Source organism: Microtus ochrogaster, chromosome 22 (genome assembly GCF_000317375.1).
Source record: "Microtus ochrogaster isolate Prairie Vole_2 chromosome 22, MicOch1.0, whole genome shotgun sequence".
Lineage (NCBI taxonomy): Eukaryota > Metazoa > Chordata > Mammalia > Rodentia > Cricetidae > Microtus > Microtus ochrogaster.
Genome location: NC_022023.1, coordinates 29418455 through 29437531, shown reverse-complemented (window position 1 = coordinate 29437531; position 19077 = coordinate 29418455). Strand labels below are relative to the sequence as shown.

General features: G+C 42.6%; 1 protein-coding gene across 2 annotated transcripts in view; it reads right to left on the bottom strand.

Annotated features, from left to right (window-relative positions):
• Window positions 1-2035: 2035 nt before the first annotated feature.
• Window positions 2036-19077, bottom strand: part of Chrna7 (cholinergic receptor nicotinic alpha 7 subunit) — a 109100-nt gene continuing 92058 nt past the window's right edge. For both annotated transcript variants that reach the window (XM_005357810.2, XM_026784381.1), the window contains 5 exons: window positions 17044-17211; window positions 15619-15813; window positions 14596-14682; window positions 13493-13602; window positions 2036-5283 (listed from right to left, as the gene is read on the bottom strand). In XM_005357810.2, the coding sequence (XP_005357867.1) occupies window positions 4765-5283; window positions 13493-13602; window positions 14596-14682; window positions 15619-15813; window positions 17044-17211 (1079 nt within the window). In that variant the 3' untranslated portion in view covers window positions 2036-4764. The remainder of the gene's footprint in view (window positions 5284-13492; window positions 13603-14595; window positions 14683-15618; window positions 15814-17043; window positions 17212-19077) is intronic.

The following is a 19077-nucleotide window of genomic DNA, read 5'->3' as shown; positions in this document are numbered from 1 at the left end:
CAATGAGCACCCTATGGGGGAAAGAAAAGACTCCATTTGCCAATATGGCTGAGCAGACAAAAGGACAATCTCCAACATGGTGCATGACTCTAATGAGAAACTGATTTGGACAAAGATAAAATAAAAGCAGGGGTACAGGGAAAGGGGGAACTGCAGAACTTTGAAAACAAATGAAGAGCCACAGCAACCACCATTTCAGAACAGACTTGATAAATAGAAGTCTGAAAAACTGAAATGGGGAGGAATGGGGATGCCAAGAATAAAAGTCAGCAGCAGAGAGGGAAAGGTTCAGATTTCCAAGGTGACAGACATGAATAAGACATAATTATACAAGGCCCCCAAATGAGGAAAAAGACAGAAATACATTCGGCATATGTTTACATAGTTTATGCAATGGAAGGAAATGAACTTACAGAAGGTAACTATAACTTGTGAAATTGTAAAAGCGACAAAGATACTTACATTATCACAATTGGTAGAAAGAGATTACATACAAAATGAATTAATTTCCACATTCTCATCAACATCTCTCCATTTACCCCAAATGGCAGCCATGAGACTCTGTTGTGAATTGAGAATGTCGAAGTAGATAATGTAAAGTTATGCAAGAAAACTATAGAAGGATGAAAAGCAACGAAACAGCTAATAATATGTTTTGGTTTGAGATGAAAAGTAAAAAGTATCAGAGACTATAATCATGATACATTATGGATAGATTCAATTTTATGTAAAGCTATCAAGGCAACCTGTGACATAAAAAGCAAACATTCCATCTCTAGTGAAGGATGTGCCAAAAGAACAAAAACAGAGAAATCCCAAAACAGGATCCAAAAGATAATTATTGCAGAAACTTAAAAAGACATTAAAGTCATGCGTATCGTTTATATTAAAATAAAATAATTGTTAAATTAAAATATATATTAAAATGTATCTTATATAGTCCAGATAAACATAAAAATAATGCCTTAGAAAAATAAAAGTAAAATTTGATGTGAAGGAGTTAGTTAACAGATATAATAAATACGTTCCCAGCTCCTTGCACAGGGCAACCGATGGAAAGGTCTTGGTTTTCTCATTACCTGGCAGATGAGTGAGGAGCAACATTTGTTCTACTTTGGTCATTAGTCAAGGTCTTGGCAGAGATCTTCGTCCTGGGATGCTCTAGGGGAGAGCTAAGTGGTCCTTGATGGGCTCCTGGGTAAGGCCAGGTTGCCAGAGTGACCAAGCCTAACTGGATGCTGCAGACTTTCAGCCCATCTGTCTGGGAAGAATAGGAGCTGGAGGTGGGGCCATCCCCAGGTGGCAGATCCTCAGAGTTCTGGGCTGCTGAGCACAGAGAAGTGGGAGGGAGAGGGTGCACTGAGATGCATGGGGAAATCCCCATCTCTGTATCCCAGGAGGACACACCTTACCTGTGCATCTCTTGCATCTTGCTCATCTGGACGTGGATGCCTTTAAATAACAGACAAAAGCAGCTAAAAATATGTCCCCGAGTTCTCCTAGATAATGCTCAGACCTTAGAAAGAGCCTTGCAGAACCTCTATTTTGTAGTCAAATCGAACAAAGTTGTGAGTAGGTTGGGGCACCACTTTTTATTTTTAAAGGGGTCAGATATATCTGTGAGTCTGAACCCTGTCGAGTCTGCCCACACACCCTCTCATTTATATTACACCATCTGTAGGTTATTTATCATGCAAATATATGTACTTGCTATATTGCATTAACAAAGGAATGACAAGAGGCTGCTTATGTTCAGTAAAGAGGTGACTTTTAAATATTTTTCATCCACAGTTGATGGAATCCAACTGTACACAAAACCAAGCTATAAATTAATTTTAATTATGCACACTGACAGTCAAAATCATAAGACAATGTAGCCACCGCCTCAGGAATGTATTATAATATCACCTTAATTATTCTGTCAATGAAACCTTCTGCTGGGTAAATTGAAATTTCTGATCCTTTCTATGAATCCTGGGAAGGCTTTGGCAGAAAGATACTATCCCGATTTTTCCCAGAGAGCAGTAATCATTGGAAGGATACACAGATAGCTTTTATTGTGATGAAGAAAATACATGTAAATACAGTTTTACATACAAGTAAAACTGTGAGTCATTGAAATATCCATCAACGTTAAGAACAAGGCAAGTATGCAAACAAGCCAATTACTGGTCTCAAGTGCAATTGGATAGAAAGGGAAACAAAGATATTGGGAAGGATGAGTTAAAAGAAAATCTTAGAAACAAAATGATCACAATTACGGTGACTAATTAACATTAACATACAGAATTCAACTACTTTCCTATACATTGGGCTAGAAAACAGAATCAATGCCATCCAACTGAAAATGGTGATCACCCAGTAAGATACCCAGAAATGAACAGCAAGAAATTTGGAGGACTTTCCTGAACAGTCCTATTTACTACATAAAATTAGATTTGAATACAAGTTGAAATTGTGGAGTTCCCAGACAAGAAGACCTGCTGTGTAAACCCATTGTGACCCCATTAAGATACTTATAACACACAGAGAAAGGGGGAGGGAGCAGAAGAGAGTATCCACTTGAAAATATTAATATTAATATGATTAAAGCTTTGGAAATCAAGAGCATCGAGGCAGATTAACCAAAAAACACAACAGCACTTTGAGGAACTTAATTTACATAGAAGGTGACAATCTGACCAGAGGGAAGAGTCTCATATTATAGAAATATTTTATTGTATGTCTAGTGTACTAAGTGACCACCCTTGGAGAAAAACAACTAAATCTTTATCTACAGTTCTTATGATGAATCTTAAAAAATCAAAAGTTATAAAGGGGAACAAATGAAAACACTGGTTTAGAAAGAAAACGGAGTAAATTTATTTGTAAACTCAACACAGGGAAGACCTTCTAGAGGGCAATCTTACATTCTATAATGGAAACCATGAATAAACTAGCAGCATAGAGTTTTAATATATGTCAATATATATGCACTCAATAAATAGCATCAAAAACAAATGCCAAACAAAGATTAAGAGAATAAAAAACTGAAATTTGTATAAAAGATAGAATATAAAATTGAAATTACCAAAATATATATGAAAAATTCAACCTTGCTCATGGTTAAATGAACTTAAAGCAGAATATTGTTGCCTTATCATTTTTTACCAGTTAGATTGGGAAGGGAAAAATTAAATAGGAAAATATTTAACACCAGAGAGCTGAGCATCTGACCCTTTCATTGTACTCTGGGTGGGGGTACCCACTGACCACAGAGGACCATCTGGAAATATTTATCAGAAGTCTAAATGTACATAGTCCTACCTACATCCATCTCTAAACTGGAATTTATACCAAGATAAGTCAGAAAAGAATATGGCAAAGTATGCACTAAAAAGCTAACTATAGACTTGTGTATAAAAATAAAACCTGGAAATACTGTAGCTATGTGCTCACCATTAAAGCTGAAAATACTGTAGCTATGCGCTCACCATCAAAGCTGAAAATACTGTAGCTATGCGCTCACCACGAAACCTGGAAATACTGTAGCTACGTGCTCACCACTAAAAGGCTAATCCAACAAATTGTAAGCCACCAATGGAGTGGAACACTAAGAAGCTCTTAAGAGGAATGAGGTAGACCTTTAGATGTCCTTACGGAAAGCTCTCTAGGACAAAACAGTAGACGCAAAGCACCTGTCAAGCGTGAGTTCTAGGAAAACAACAGCAAAGTCTCTCCACACTCTCCTCCCTCTCTGTCCCCACCTTTTCCTTCTTCCTCTAAAACTGTTCCTAGGAGGAAATGGGAGCAAGGGGGAGACGATTTTGAACCATACACATCTTCTAACTATGAGCACAGCTAGTCTCTAACATTATTTTTAAAATGGCAATCATTACTCAGATAGTCAAAGCAAAGGCTAGGGTTCAAATTTTAACTAGCAAAAAGACACAAAGCCTGGTCTTTAGGTACCAAAAGACACCTATTTGTTTCCAGTTACTTTAATAAAAAAAACATAACACCAGCAATAAAAATTTTGTGCATCATTTGCTGATACTGGATGTAAAAGATACATGCCGGGAACGATCTTGCTCCAGATGGTGAGCAGGGCCACAGCTTTCAAGTGCTTTAGCTAGGGCTAGTCCTAGTTTAGAAGTGATACAACCTTGGTGCTAATTTCATTGACAGTGCAGATCTACAGGAATCAGCTTGCTCAAAACATCATCTAGAAGGCCAACTTTCTGATACAAAGTTGGTCATTAGTAAAGGCAAAAAGACAAAGGAAAAAAACGTTTAAATTACAGGAAAGCAGGAAGAGAATTGAACTTGTGTTTGCCTTCCTTTCACAAGGAAGTGGTTGAAATGAACCCAGTGAGTGTTGCTCAGCCTTCGTTTCAGCCTGGGTCTGCGCATGACACAAGCAGACAGTAAATTCTGGTGTGTGAGCCCATGACGAGGGGCATGCAGGCACGGAACACCGACTGGACAGGCCTCTACTGGCCGACTAGAACCACTGAGATCTGCCTTATAGGGCTGTGAAGAGGAGGCAATGACCCCGGGTGCCCCTGCTGAGGACAAGGATAGGACAACGGTAAGTATAAGAAGAAAAAAAAAAACAGAAGGGTGTTGGAATCTCTTTCGTTAAAGTAACCAGGAAACTAAGACCAAGGACTGACAGCCACACAGATACTTTAGAGTTGTTCCATTTGGCATGACACGGGGTGAGGGATCCAAGTCCCGCCTCCCAGACACTTCTCCTATCTGTGCATGTCCTATGTGGTGCTCTCAAGCAAAGTCTTTGGAGACAGCCTCCACGAAGTTTGGGGCCGACATGAGGATGCCAATGGTGCAGATGATGGTGAAGACCGAAAAGGCCATGAGGCACAAGCGGTCCACCACGCAGGCTGCAAACTTCCACTCACTGCAGACCACCTCGCTCTCATCCTGGCAGCGGAAGCGGTTGGCAATGTAGCGGACCTCCTCCAGGATCTTGGCTAGGTCAGAGTCCCCATCGGAGGGGTGGGCACCATGCAGGAGATGCTCATCGTGTGTCGGGGAGCAGGCCAGACGACCGCACACAACCCCAGAGTCTGGAGTCGGGGCACAGTGCATGCCCTCCAGGCCTCGGAAGCCGATGTAGAGTAGGTTGCCATTGCTGGTGGGTGGCCCAGCCCCTGCGCTCAGTTCCACGCTGGCCAGACTGCAGCGGCGAGCCTTGTGCTGACAGGCTGGCCGCACCTTGTCCTCCCCAGGCCTCTTCATCCGCAGGAACCATGCACACCAGTTCAGAAGAATGATCCTGGTCTGCAAAGACAACGGGATGTCAAGAGCAGTCCAGAGCTGTCTCTCAGCTGAGCCCCACAGCAACACGACCCAAGAAAGAAGCCCGCTTTACAGATACTGGGGAGAACAGGCTCCCCTGTCTTCTCAGTGAATTTATACAGCAAATCAGTGAGGACACCTGGCAAGAATGGAGTCAATTGTGAGGGGACACTATGACCTATGTCTGTTTATCAATGTGGGAACAACTGAAGTTCCCCTGGGGTGGACATATTACACTCTGTATGAGAGAGAAATAAAGCATTAAGCTCAATAAGAATGCCCGAGACGTATGTAACAGGGAGAGTCATTTTCTTTTCTGAACCTTCCTTTTGTACTCCCAGAGGACCTCAGGTCTCAACTCCCCGGCTCTCATACCAACTGTGAGGTGTCCTTCAGGATCACTACAAGCTAAGTGAGGGTCTGTAATATGTCAGACCCAGAGTGGATCCCCAGCTTGGAGCACCTTCAGGGTTCTGACATCGGATAACCACACCTTCTGTGAGAAAGTCCGTATCTTTGCAAAGCTGGTTTTAAAAATTGTGCCAGGACTGCCAAGAGAATCAACGAGAATCAGAAAATGAGGGTGGTTCTCTCTAATCTGTTCTTAGGGGTTCAGAGGATGTGTCTGGGCTCCTTGGATGCCAGACTGTGAAGGCAAAGGCGGGTGATGACCTACTTTAACCTGTGTAAATGGACCACGGGGCCTCGGAGGCCTATGGAAAAAGAAGAGCTAAGATATTAATATGGAAGAGAGTTTAGGTGCTTCTAACCCAACTCCTTAGGCTCTGATGATGAAGAAGTATCAAGAAGGGGCAGAATATGGACAAGGCAGAAACGGGTGTCCGCATGCTTACTATGAACAGTCCAGGTCATGGAGGCCTCCGACAACAATGCCTCCTGCTGGTGTGCATGTAATGAGTGCGTGAGTGGGTGGGTGAGAGTGATGCCTAAAAAAAAAACTTTTATAAATTATGGCTCAGTGGTTAAGAGCATTGCGTGCTCTTCCAAAGGACCCGAGTTCGATTCCCAGCAACCACATGGTGGCTCACAACCATCTGTAATGAGGTCTGGTGTCCTCTTCTGGCCTACAGACATATATGCAAACAGAATAGTGTGTCCATAATAAATAAGTAAATATTAAAAAAATATAAATTATTTTTAAAAGGCCAAGGGCTGTACTCGGGTATTGGAGTTTATCAGCCTGACCCTTAAAAGTGTTATACATGGAGAGTGCCTGATGCAGAGAAAATAGTGAAAAGTTACCCTGAGAGGTGACAAGTTTCGTGTTTTGTGACAGCTGAAATCTCAATCTGGACAAAGAAGAAGATTCTTGAAGACAGTCACAGTGTGTGAACAGTGTGCCTTTTCCTAAAACACCTAGAGTCACACTTTAAGGTCATCTTGACTTAGGATAATAGAAACACTTTCCCAGTCTTTTATCTGTAGGGGAAGATGCAAGCTGTGAAGTTCACGTCCGCAGTGTTTCTTTCTCAGCAGTCAGTTTTGTGGCATCTTAATAAAAAATGCAAAAATCAGATCTGTAGCCAGAGAGTGAGAAGCACAAGAAATGTCAAGCTGAGGTTCCCCACAGCTGGGAAGCCTTTCACAGCCTTATGCTTTCAGGCTGGGAGACTGTACTGGGGAAAGCCCATGGCTGTAAGAACTTTTCCAAATCAGAAAACAGCAGAGGTCCACAGTTCCCGTCTCATGAGACTGAACATCCAGCTCAGTCATCTGGAGCCATGAAATGAGAATAGCTTCCCCATTTTACAGACGGACTAAAACTCAGAGAAGGATTGATTCAAGGTCAGTCTTTTACTGTGTTTAGTAAAACACTGCAAGCCTCATATACCAAAGGTGCCCCAGGGTTCTCTTCAGAACTCCTAAGACTTAGCCCAAGCCCTCTCTCAGAAGACACCAAGAAGGTCTGTGCTAGATCTCAAAGGAGGCTGTCAAACTGTAAGAGAATCTGAATCCCAAGGCAGCTGTGCACACGAGAGCCGAGCAGGATTGGTTCCCTTTCCTGCCACACAGGGGTCTATGTGTTCTCTGAGAGGCATCTACAACTAGTAGGATCCATTTCACCAAGTCTATTTTGAATTCCATGGCTTTCAAGGATAGCACATCTCCAAAGATGGAATTATTCTGGTACTCATCAAACCACGCCTATGACCTCTTCTGCCAGCCTACAATCTTGTTGTTACTTGTGCAGATGCCACACAATACCACTGCACCCAGCAGTGTCTTCTTCATAATAGTATCAGACCATAAGAGTACCTGGGAGGCTGTTTATGTTTCAAAGACACACGGGATGAATGAAAAGTGTTGTATGCTTTATAAAATGAGAGAAATATACACTTCGGTTTTACTTGTAGCCAACTGGTTTTAACAACCTTTTATCCCGAGAGACTTGTAACGGACAGATGCTCTTAATTAAGATTCTGGGAGAATAAAGTGATACCATTTCATTAAAAATGGGTTTGTGTCTCTGTGTGTCAGTTCCTTTATCTTCATACCAGCCAAAATACTCAAGGAAATAAGAATGAGTGTATTTTTTATATTAGCATAAACACTAGAGAAAAATAGAGAATTCATTAAAATGGTTTTTGCTAAAATGGCTGTTGTGAATAGTATTTTGACTGGGCAAAGATGTATTACATTTGTTTATGCCGCAGAATATTTAACTATATAAAGGGGTGTTACATTTGTTTGTGATACATTTGTTTAACAATGTAAGGATGGGTTACATTTGTATATGTTGCATTTGTTTAATTACCTAAAGATAAGTTGCATTTGTTTCACTTTGCCTGTCTAAGTTACCTGATTGGTTTACTAAAAAGCTTAACAGCCAATAGTTAGGCAGGAGAGGGATAGGCTTGTCTGGCAGGCAGAGAGAATAAATAAGAGAAATCTATGCTCAGAAAGAAAAAGAGAAGACAGGAGAGAACAGGGAGAAAGAAGATGCCCAGGGTCCGCTGGCCAGGCAGCTGACAGACAGAGAGACTTCTGGACTTGAATGGATTCCAGTGGTCTCTCTGAGGGTCTCTCAACTTGGGCAAAACATTTGGTGTATTGGCTGGGAACCCTGGGGACCCCTGTCGGGACCTCCCCCCACCCCCCGCACCACCAAGGTCTAGAGGTTTGTTCTAATCTGATACCGGTAAGATTTATGTATGTGTGCTGTCAACTTGAAAATAACTGTGCTGTTAGTCTGATCTTTATATGTTTTTTTTTCTTTCTAAGGCTGGTCAGTCACTTTCGAGGAGATAGTGAGGATGGGTGGTCCAGGCTCCCACTAAAGACAGAAGTGTCCAGGCGGTGATCCTGGAAGGGGAGAGAGACATCTCTCTCAGGAGGCAGCAGTTGCGGGGTTTTGAGTAGACCATAGACATGGAATCCTCTTGGTCTCAGCAGCCCCAACTTTCTGAGCAGACTGCAGACGTGGAACCCTGTTGGTCTCAATAGCCTCCTGCTTTTCTGGGATTCTCAAGAGGAAGAACCAAGTTCTGAGCAGATCACAGATGTGGAATCCTGTTGGTCTCAGTGGCCTCCAGCTTTTCTGGGTTTCTCAAGAGGAGAAACCAGATCCGGACATCCAGGTTTATTTTTATTTTTACTGGCACCTATGTCTTTGTAAATGTCAAAGATGCATTATGTTTGGGAAAAGTTTATGCTTTTGTTTCCACAGGAAAAGAAAAATATATGGATTTTAGTCATTTATATACAATGGGTTACAAATACTTAGCACCTTTGATTAAGATGTATACATTTCTGCTCTTGTTTTTTTTTCTGTTTTTTTTTTCTGCTCTTGTTTTAAATAGTATATCTATGTAATGTTCTGCTGGGCAAAATCACAGAAAAAGACCGTGATGAAAATTTGTATATTGTCGGGAAAATGAGAGGAGAGACAAAAAAGTTTTTGATAAAAGTTTTTATGTAGTCTAAAAAAGCAAAAGAAAAAAATGCAGAAGGTATATGAAAAGTTGTGAAAGGCCAGAGGATGTAAACTATGTTTGATGTGGTTTCTCATAGCTTCTCGTACCCGTAAATACTAAATTTAAAAAGGAAAACATAAACATAAGCTAAATGTTTAACATACTAGGTTAATTCTGGTTTTAAAAAAAATCTTGTTTGCCTTGTTAAAGGATCATGTCTCTTTTTTGAAAAAAAATATGTATTCTTGCTTTGTTGAAAAGTTAGCCTATGGTAACTGAAAATTTCGTACTTGTTCCCTGAGCTCTGGTCACTAGATTCAGGTTAGCAGGAATTTGGATGTCTTTTTGATACAGATAATGTTAAAACTGTTTTATGCTGTTCTTTATTGAAAGGCTGCATCTCAATGTCTTTATACACAAGAGTGCACCTTGCTCTGTCAATTAAACCTTGTAATTCAAGAGACACCCAGATAAAAGACTAAAGGGATCACAGAGAGCAGCTGAGACTAGAGTCCCCAGAAAAGAACGGTTGCAAGGATGGACCTTAACAGTTTTAGAAACACCAATGCCAGGTGATAGTCACCAGAAGTGTCATCAAAAATTAAATCTGATACTATATGATATAAAGTCCTGGTTTTACTAAAGATGCAAACTTATTGTAGACTGTTAGAAATACAAGTTAATAATCAGTCATCCTTGAAGTACTGATGTAATTACAGAGATAAGTCTTATTTAGTCCTCTGTATAGATTTTTTAAGGTCGATTAAAACAAGTAATTAGTAATAAAGTTTGTCTAATCAGATATATCTGGGCAGTTCTAAATACTTCAGAGATCTGCAGAATATGGCATTTAAAATAATAATTAAAAAGCTTATATCAGACAGAGACTCCCAGATCCTAGCAATGACCCATGGTCTCCAAAGAAGATTATGGGACACCACAATGTCTCCACCTGGAAAATGATGACACTGACCGCTGGGCAAGATGCCCCAATGCACCACCTGCTGTCAGGACCCAGCCCAGAGTATGGACACTGGGGAATTCATTGCACCACTTTTGCCTAGACAAAATAGGGTCAGTCTTTTCCATGTCCCTTTTTCACAGGAACCTCGAATCTTATGGGCCTGGTAAAGCCTGCTTCTGATACTTCTGCCTCCAATGCTATAAAGACCTCGGTATGACTGTACATGGGCTGGTTTCTCTTACTTTTTTAATAGTTTGGAAAGCTGTTTGGTCTGTACTTAAATATAATTTATTTATCCTTCTGAGATCTCTGACAGTATTGCTGGCTGGGCTAGCTAGAGCCTTGCTAATTTGACAGCATCAACTTTTAAGGTATAACTACTTACTGTTTGGGTCCCAAGGTCAAGATTTTAAATTTCTTCTAGTTGTCTCCACACTTTTAACCCAAGTCTGTGTTTTTGCTAGGACTCAAAAGTATGAGTCTATTTTTGCTGTTTTATATCTGTTATTTGTTTTTTTCTATAATATGGATTTTAATATGGGCCTAAAAGTTTCAAATGTGTTAAAGTTCTGTTCCTAGTTTGAATGTGTCTCAACAGGTTTCCCCTTGGTTGGCAGATACAACCAAGCATTAATTGCTGACTACAATCCGCTCCAAATGACTGTGGAACCTGGACTTGCTCAAAACTGATATGGACCAGTCTAGCCGATGTGAATGCTCCCTGGCTCTTCAACAGAATCCACGAATCAGATGCTCCCATTGCCTAAATTTTCTTTTTGTTTTTGACTAGCATTTTGTCTTTGTTAACTCTTGACAATGATGCCCCAAGTCAGCTGCAAGCAGTTAAAAGAAGACATCATCCTGTAATCCCTGGTTGAGATGCTAAGTCAAAAGGGAACTCCTTTACATAGGAAGACTGTGCAGATTTAGGAGAGAAATTCTGTTTTTTTTTTTTTTTCCGGAACTATGTCCCCCTCGGTATACTAGAGGAAAGATATGTTGCTCCCACTTGGCTTTAAGGGAACCAGGATTGGTTCCCCAAGGTACTTGAGAAGGGGGAAATGTGAGGACATGGAAACCTTTAAGAAACTTTGCTTGATCAGGAGCTGGTTAAGGCACTGAGTTCAAGAAACTCTGCAGCATCAAGAGTTAGCTGGAAACAGGAACTTTTGCTAAAGTGCAGACCAACTGTTCCTAGCAGCTAGCCCCCTGTCGACACGCAGCTTTGTGGTCTAGACAGAAGCAGGAATAACTGCTGGGGGAGGGTGAGGGGCATGCACAGGAGCAGAAGTAGCCGCTTAAAGGAGGAAGGGGGTGTGCAGGGTGTGCAGAAGCAGTCCATACCCTGTACTCAGCAAAACTAACCCCCTTGACCCTAAGTAAACCTGGCTTGTGGTGTTTGTCTTTATATGTCAATCCCAAATGAGGAGTAGGAGCACTCCCTACTGCGCTGTGTCACATGGGGGTCTCTCCCAGCTAGCTGGAATAAGAAATAAACCTTGTTTTTGCATTATGGACTTGACTGGATTCTGGTGGTCTCTCTGGGAGTTTCTCAACTTGGGCACAATGGTAGGACATTCAGAAAGAAAAGGCTAAAAGCTCCTAGGCAAAAGGTAGATAAAGAAAAAACAGTTAATTTAAGAGAGCTAGCCAGAAATGAGCTTAAAGTAGGCCAAGCATTCAAAACTAATAATAAGTCTTCACATTATGTTTTGGGAGCTTGTCGGTGGCCTAAAAGAAAAAGCCACAAAAGGTTATCAATATTGGTGGTTATGGATGGATAGGCAGAAGGACATGTAAGTCAAACCTGGCTTAGTTCGCCCTGTGATGTATCATGATGCTAAGAAAGAAGGACATATAGGTGAGTGTGTCTCAACTTTGTAACAGCACCAATGACTTCTAAAACAAGCTTCATGGTTTGCAGACATAACTACTGAGACTGAGTTCATGCCACAGCTGCGACCGTGAACTTTATGAGAGGTGTTATTGTGTGAATAAGGCGAGTAGTTGAGAGGAACTAGTACTTTTACCAGGCCACTGGAAAATAAATAGTATCTTTTCCTAAGCTAGGGCACTGTAGGGTATTGCATCATGACTGTCTTCAGAAGGCTGGAAACCCTTGGTTTTGCTAGGGATCCACACGCATCTTTTCCTTTATGCTGCATTCCAGCATGTATGTGGGTGCTTCCTAGATTTCCTTCTGGGCATGAGCAGTACTGAATGGGTCTTCAGACAGGCTCCTTCTGAGATAGAAAGGGCTGCTTTTCATGTCCTCAGATGAAAAGACCAGGGATATCTGCAAGGCTCACTGGTGGTGGTAGGTCAGAACAGCTTTTCTCTACCTTGGGTTCCATTCTGGAAAGGTGTGGGAAAGTCTGGGGTCAGCCCAAGCCCTCGTCAAGGTCTCTGTGCATCAGCGAAGAGCAGAACTTCAGGGATTGGGTCCTGAAATGCCGTGGAAGGTCGGAATCAGCAGATAATAGTGCCTGTCTGATGCTTGCAGGTGTAGGGAAGTGATGACATGACCTGGGATGAACCCTGATCCATTTCCTTTTGTCCTCTGTTCATTATCCACTAGGAACTCTTCATCTTATGTCATGGGTTTAGGCTTAGATTGTAAACCTCTGTGTATTGATTGGATAGAAACTTGGCCCTCTGCAGTGTTGGGTCTGCCCCTATTAAATCTAGGAAGCACATACCGAGAAAGCTTTAGGAAAACAAAACCTGAATGTGTGTTGAACATACACAGATATTTCTCTTGTATCATTCCCTAGCCAGCACTACATAAGAAGTACTGGTAGGACATTTGCACGTCATTAAGTCTCTACGTCATCTGGAGATTATCTGTAGTACACTGGAGGATGTGTAAAGGTTCTGAGCAAGTCCTACACCATTTCTACAAGGAGCGTGGGCACGTCCAGTTTTCTCTATTATCAAGGACATTGGAACCAATGCCCCGTAGATACCGAGAAACACTCATGCTGGTTCTTAATCTTCTCACTCCTCAGTCTGCTGGGAAGCCCCAGCCACATTGCTTCATGACCCCTCTCCTAGTTCTTCCAACTGCTACACAGTCCTTCTCAGTGGGTGTGTGGAAGGACAGCTTTTAAAGCACAATACTAGCAGGACACACAAGCAGGCAATCTGGAGCCCTGCTGGGATGTCAGTCTAAAATACTGTCACCTCCACGGCACTGTCCTCAAAGACATACAGAAGGGTGCCACTAGACAACAGAAAACTGCAAGAGGAACTTTCAGGGAGAGCTGGCACTCTACAAGGACACAGGACGTACCCACTTGGGCATTTTGCCACCATCAGGGTCATGGTGATGATACCGCAGCACAATCACCGTCACCACCACAGACAGGCCCACGATGATCATGGTGCTGGAGAAGTATTGTGCTGTAGAGAGACCAGAGGCAGTGTGAAACCTGGGGCCTCAGCAGCACCTACTGCTATAATGTTCTATCAGGGCCTCCTGTGTGGCCATACTAAAAAGCAGGCTGTAGCCTAACAAATACTCGGGTAGCCTAATACTCTGATGGAAAGGGACAGCCTAGATCTTTTCAAAGACTTCACTTCCCACCACGAAACAGAAGCAATAACTCTCCCACTGAAGCTGAATGGTCTCTGAGGGATACTGCTCCCATCCCCGTGACACACTGGACTGGAACTAGAACCCTGGCTGCAGCAGGGAGACCTGAAAACTACCCTGGTCACAGCATCCTTCACCCGATCTCATTGCTTCCATCGAGGAAACTCTGTAAATATGGAGTCTTCCTCTTCCTGTCAGTTATCCCTGGGCGGAAGCACCTAACCCAGGCAAAACATTTGTTCCCCTCCCGTTTCTCTAGACACATATTTAATGAGTGGCTACTGAGTGATCTCAGGAGATAGGAACCAAGACTTAAAATATATGCTTTAGTCAAAAAAAAAAACAATATCCAGGTAAAATAACCAATCTCAAATTGTGAAGTCTTTGACTCTAGAGCAGAAAATATGAGTTGGGGGGGAGGAATACAGGAGGAAGGGACGTTCTATCACACACATTCATGTGTACCCCCACCCTGAAGATAGCTCATGCTATGCTCTTCTGGCTAGTCTTGAACTCCTGAATCCTGTAATCCTCCTGCCTCAGCATCACAAATACTGAGACTACAGGAACATCATCACCCATGGCCTTTCTTCAGTTTAAAGGCAAGCCGCAAATTTGGACATCTTTTCCTTCCTGCTTGGGCCTATGTATGGGCCATGGTGTCTTGTAATAGTTATAACAAGTCACGTCTCCACAGCAGGGGACAGAGGGGCAGAATAAATCTCTAGGACCTTGAAGGACATGGTTCTCCTCCATGCACCTGTAGGGAAATCCTAGGTACACTGGATTCCTGGTCTTACCTATCAAGGGCACGGAATCAGATGTGGCAGGCATGATCTCAGCCACAAGCAGCATGAAGACAGTCAGAGAAAGCAAGACAGTTATTCCTGAAACAACAAGGTGAGGAATTCCTTAGTCATAACCGACAGCAAGGCTGAAATTACACCTCACAGAAGCTCACAACAGTTGTTTCAAAAGCATTATGTAGGTTGCTGGGGCTACACTTTGAGTCCCGTAGTTTCTGTACATATGGGTGTATGCATTTTTCTGGGCATAGTTTCTGTCACCTGCCAGAACCTAAAGGACCCTCGAATGGAGACAAGTTTAGTAGCCACAACTTTGAGAGGATCAACCAGCACGGTTAACTCTCAAGGTCTTGACTGCATTAATACTAAGATGCAGTTTTATACAGCAGGATCAGGAAACCATGTGGCCAGAAGACTCGTTTTCATTCAAGTCTTGACTTTACAACTTAATTGGCTGTGTGACCTTGAATAAGATATTTAACATTCTAAGCCTTATGCTGAGAAAATAGAAGGCTTGAGAAAGCTTTCTTCAACACACTAAATATGTATTTACTTAGCAATTTTTTGATATAAGCAGCTCATTTTACCATTTAAACCCTCACTTTTTATATTCTCACAGGGGAAGCCATTCCAGAAATTGCATTCCTATTGTAATGTGTGTAATAATTTACCAATGCAAGCTGATGTTAAGTTAATGTGTCTCCCATCCATAGAGGAGACTGGCCAGCTACCACTGAGGAGCAAAGTGGGTGGCAGAGAGGAAGAAACATAGCCCATTAGGGTAGAACTGATCTGGTCCCTCACTACATCCTGTTTTTTTTTTTTGTTTGTTTGTTTGTTTTCACAAAATCACAGAATCCCTAGACCCTGACAATTCTCAAGAAGGCACTCTGCCTCTCGAAGAGGCAGAACCAGGAGTTTCTGGTGTCGTAAGTGTGATCCTGGCCCAGGGGCTGATGTATGGTAGTTGACAGTGACCTGCAGAGCTTGCCTCAGGAGAGGGACTTGGATACCTACCAAGGGAGATTTTCTCCCCAGAGTCTGCAGGGAGCAAGAACACCAGCAGAGCCAGGGCCGAGATGAGCACACAGGGGATGAGCAGGTTGAGACCATAGTAGAGCGTCCTGCGGCGCATGGTCACTGTATAGGTGACATCTGGGTACGGCTCTTTGCAGCATTCATAGAACTTTTCATTTCTCTTGCCAGGGATTCCTGAGCGGGGTGCCAGAGAAAGGAGGAAGATTATCAGAAGACACAGCTGCCTTTTGTTTCTAACTAAGTGTGTACTATCCAGGAGCACAGTCCTAAACGTGAGTGATGGGTGTTTGAACAAACCTTCATGGGTATGCCACAGCTGTTTAAAGGTATCTCAGTGATATCCAACCAAACTGGTAGATATTCTTTTGATGCGTTAGACGTACTTACACAATGTCAATCTTACAGCATTACGAATGCAATTATCAACAGATACCACATAATGGTGTTTCTGTCACAGGCAGAAGAAATGTATACAATGTATACAATGGAGTCGATAACATTGTATCACTGACTGATTCTGTAGCTGACTTACTGTGTACAGTGTAAATGCATTCTATGATCTTCACACAATGGCCCTTTTCCAAACGTATACCTGATGGTAAGTGACTCATAGTAATATTGATTTGGATTTAAAATGATGCAATATAGGTATAAAATAAAAGCCAAAATGTCTACGCAGAGAGAAAAAAATTCCAACTATTTTTCTAAGCCTTAGAGATTGGCTGACAGAGCATAAATCGCTATGCAGGCATCATGTCAAGTAGTGTGTGTACTGAAAGGAACAGTTTCTCAGAATCTCACATTACCTTCCGAAGATTAAGAATGCTAGAGTGACCAGTTTGATCCCTGGCCAATACAGGCCAATGGACATAGGAAATTTACAACCACCCTGATCTAGACCATGTTCAAACTACCTGACTCACACACCGTGCATTCCCCTCACCCCATGCTAAACTGTCGTGTGCACCTGTTGCTTTACAATCTAATGCCCATCCCCTCTCAGCAGAGGACTGACTTAGTGTCTAGTTGAATTGTGTCTCCCAAAGTGGAATGTTGTTCTCTGCCCTAACACTGCTGTTTGTACTTCTGACCGAACCCCCACTTGTGATGTTCTTCATGGCCACCATCAACTTCAACGTGCAGCTCAACCACGCTAGAGGACTAGAATGGACCCCACAAAGTCTACTCTAGCACTGCTGGTTTAACAGGCCCTGCCATGGCTGCTTGCTGTGCTTGCTAACTGACTTCCGCTGCCCATTCTGGAGCTCTCAGGACGTGATGGAGAAGGCTGTCAAGTATAGCCAGTGAAAGGAAAATTAGAGAAATTCCCAAGTCTTTCAGTTCACCCAGGTAGAAGGCACCTCTCTTCTGGGACATAAGGTCTTTGTGTTGTGCTAGCCTTACCCATGAGATCCCATTCTCCATTGGGGATATAGCTGCTGATATCTGCCTCCTGCATCTGCAGGTCCAGGGACCACCCTCCATAGGACCAGGACCCAAACTTCAGTTTGCACTGCTGCACATCAAAAGGGAACCAGCGCACATCAATATAGCAGGAGCTCTTGAATATGCCTACGTGAGCATGGGAAATGACCAGAAGATTGAAATGGCGGTAAGAGAAACAGGCTCAGAACACACCCACAGTTCCTGCAGCCTACCCCCGACCCCCAACCCCGACACACACTGAACTCTTGCTCGGACCTATTTAGAGCAAGTCAAGGTGCTTCCCCCTCCCCGCCCCATTTTCCTTCTGGAAAAACCCCTAGAGAAGCTCAGCCAAAATGTCACTGTTTTTTAAAGTTAAAACATAACAATAGCCTTTGTTATGGAAGGCTTTTCTCAGGAAACTTAGTGCAAATAATTAATTATATACTTCATTTGCCAGGAGCACATCCCGAGCAATATGAGAAAAAGAAAGGGTGCAAGAAATCTCAGAGAAGCTGATAAAAAATGATGAAGGAGTTAGAAAGAGAATTGGAAAGAGACAGAGAGGCTGGTGTGTGTTTGTGTGTGTGTGTATGTGTGTGTAATAAACAGTTAGTTATCTGAAAATATATGTAGAGTGTAGCTCTAACCTGTACAGTTTCCGCAGCAATGGGATAAGGTGCAAAATCAAAGAGAGAGGGTTTGGATGCACAAAAACATACTTCACATTTCTTTGCTGAACTAAAGACTGAAGGAAGGAGGGAACTGAAGAGTTTTACACTTGCACACTCTACTGCACACCCATGCTGAGAAAACACAAACTGTCCCTTAGAGGTCCTTTAAATGTGCCTTACATTCCCAGATACTTGGGGAGACGATGCAGGGGGTGACAAGTTCAAGGATATCTCAGGAAACTTAGGGATATCTCAAAATAAAGAGGTAGAAAGACAGCTAGGGACCCATTTCTCAGTGGTAGGGTGCCTACTCAGTATGTATGAGGCTCAAAATTCAACAGTAATACTGTAGTGCATATGTGTATGTATGTATGATGTGTATATATGTATGTATGTATATATATGCATGTATACACACACACATACACACACATATATGTATACACACACACACATATATCACACGCCCACAGGAACCTGAAAGTCACCACTGGCATTCCCTTACCATTTGTGGACTGAATTTCTCCTAATCCAAACACAGTCAGAAAACTGAATTTGATTCCATTTCTATGACAAGACCCAAGAAGGAGACAGAAAAGCTTCAATGGTTGCCTGAGGCTTGTAGCAAGATCAGTTAACTGCCAACAGGTAAGGGATAATGGGGGCATTCTAAAATTCAATTGTAGCGACCCTCTGAAAATTTACTAAAATTCATGGAGTTAAGATTCTTTAAATGTATAATATGGAAATTCTACCTCCACCCGCCTCTTAAAAATAAACACAGAAAGTGGGTGGAGAGATGATGGTCCAGTGGTTAAGAACACAGGCTGCTTTTCCAGAGATCCCAGGTTCAATTCCCAGCACTCACATGGTGGCTCACAACCACCCATTTCTTCACTGAAAGTGTGCTGGAAGGCATCACAGAGCCCTCTCTATAAGGTACCTGCAGCGTGGAGGAAGGGCTGGCGCAGACAAGCAGATGTCTTAAGACAGAAAGCCTGAAGAGCAACAGTTCTCTAATCGATATGAACATCAGAGAGAGGGCTATGTCTCTGCTGGATCCAACCACTTATTCATCCATTTATTGACACAGCCACCCGCAGTTGAGAAGTGATGGATGGTAAGGTGAGCAAACAAAGATTCTGTCTACAGAATTCTCATCATCTGCTAAGGGGAGGAGCATTGTAAACAATAGGCAAAGCCAGCTTCACCATGTGCTGTGAGATGAGGGGTTAGAGAAGTGTGCGTGTGCGTGTGTGTGTGTGCGCGTCTGTGTGTGCGTGCGTACGTGCATGTGTGCGTGTGTGTGTGTGTGTGTGTGCGTGCGTGCGTGCGTGTG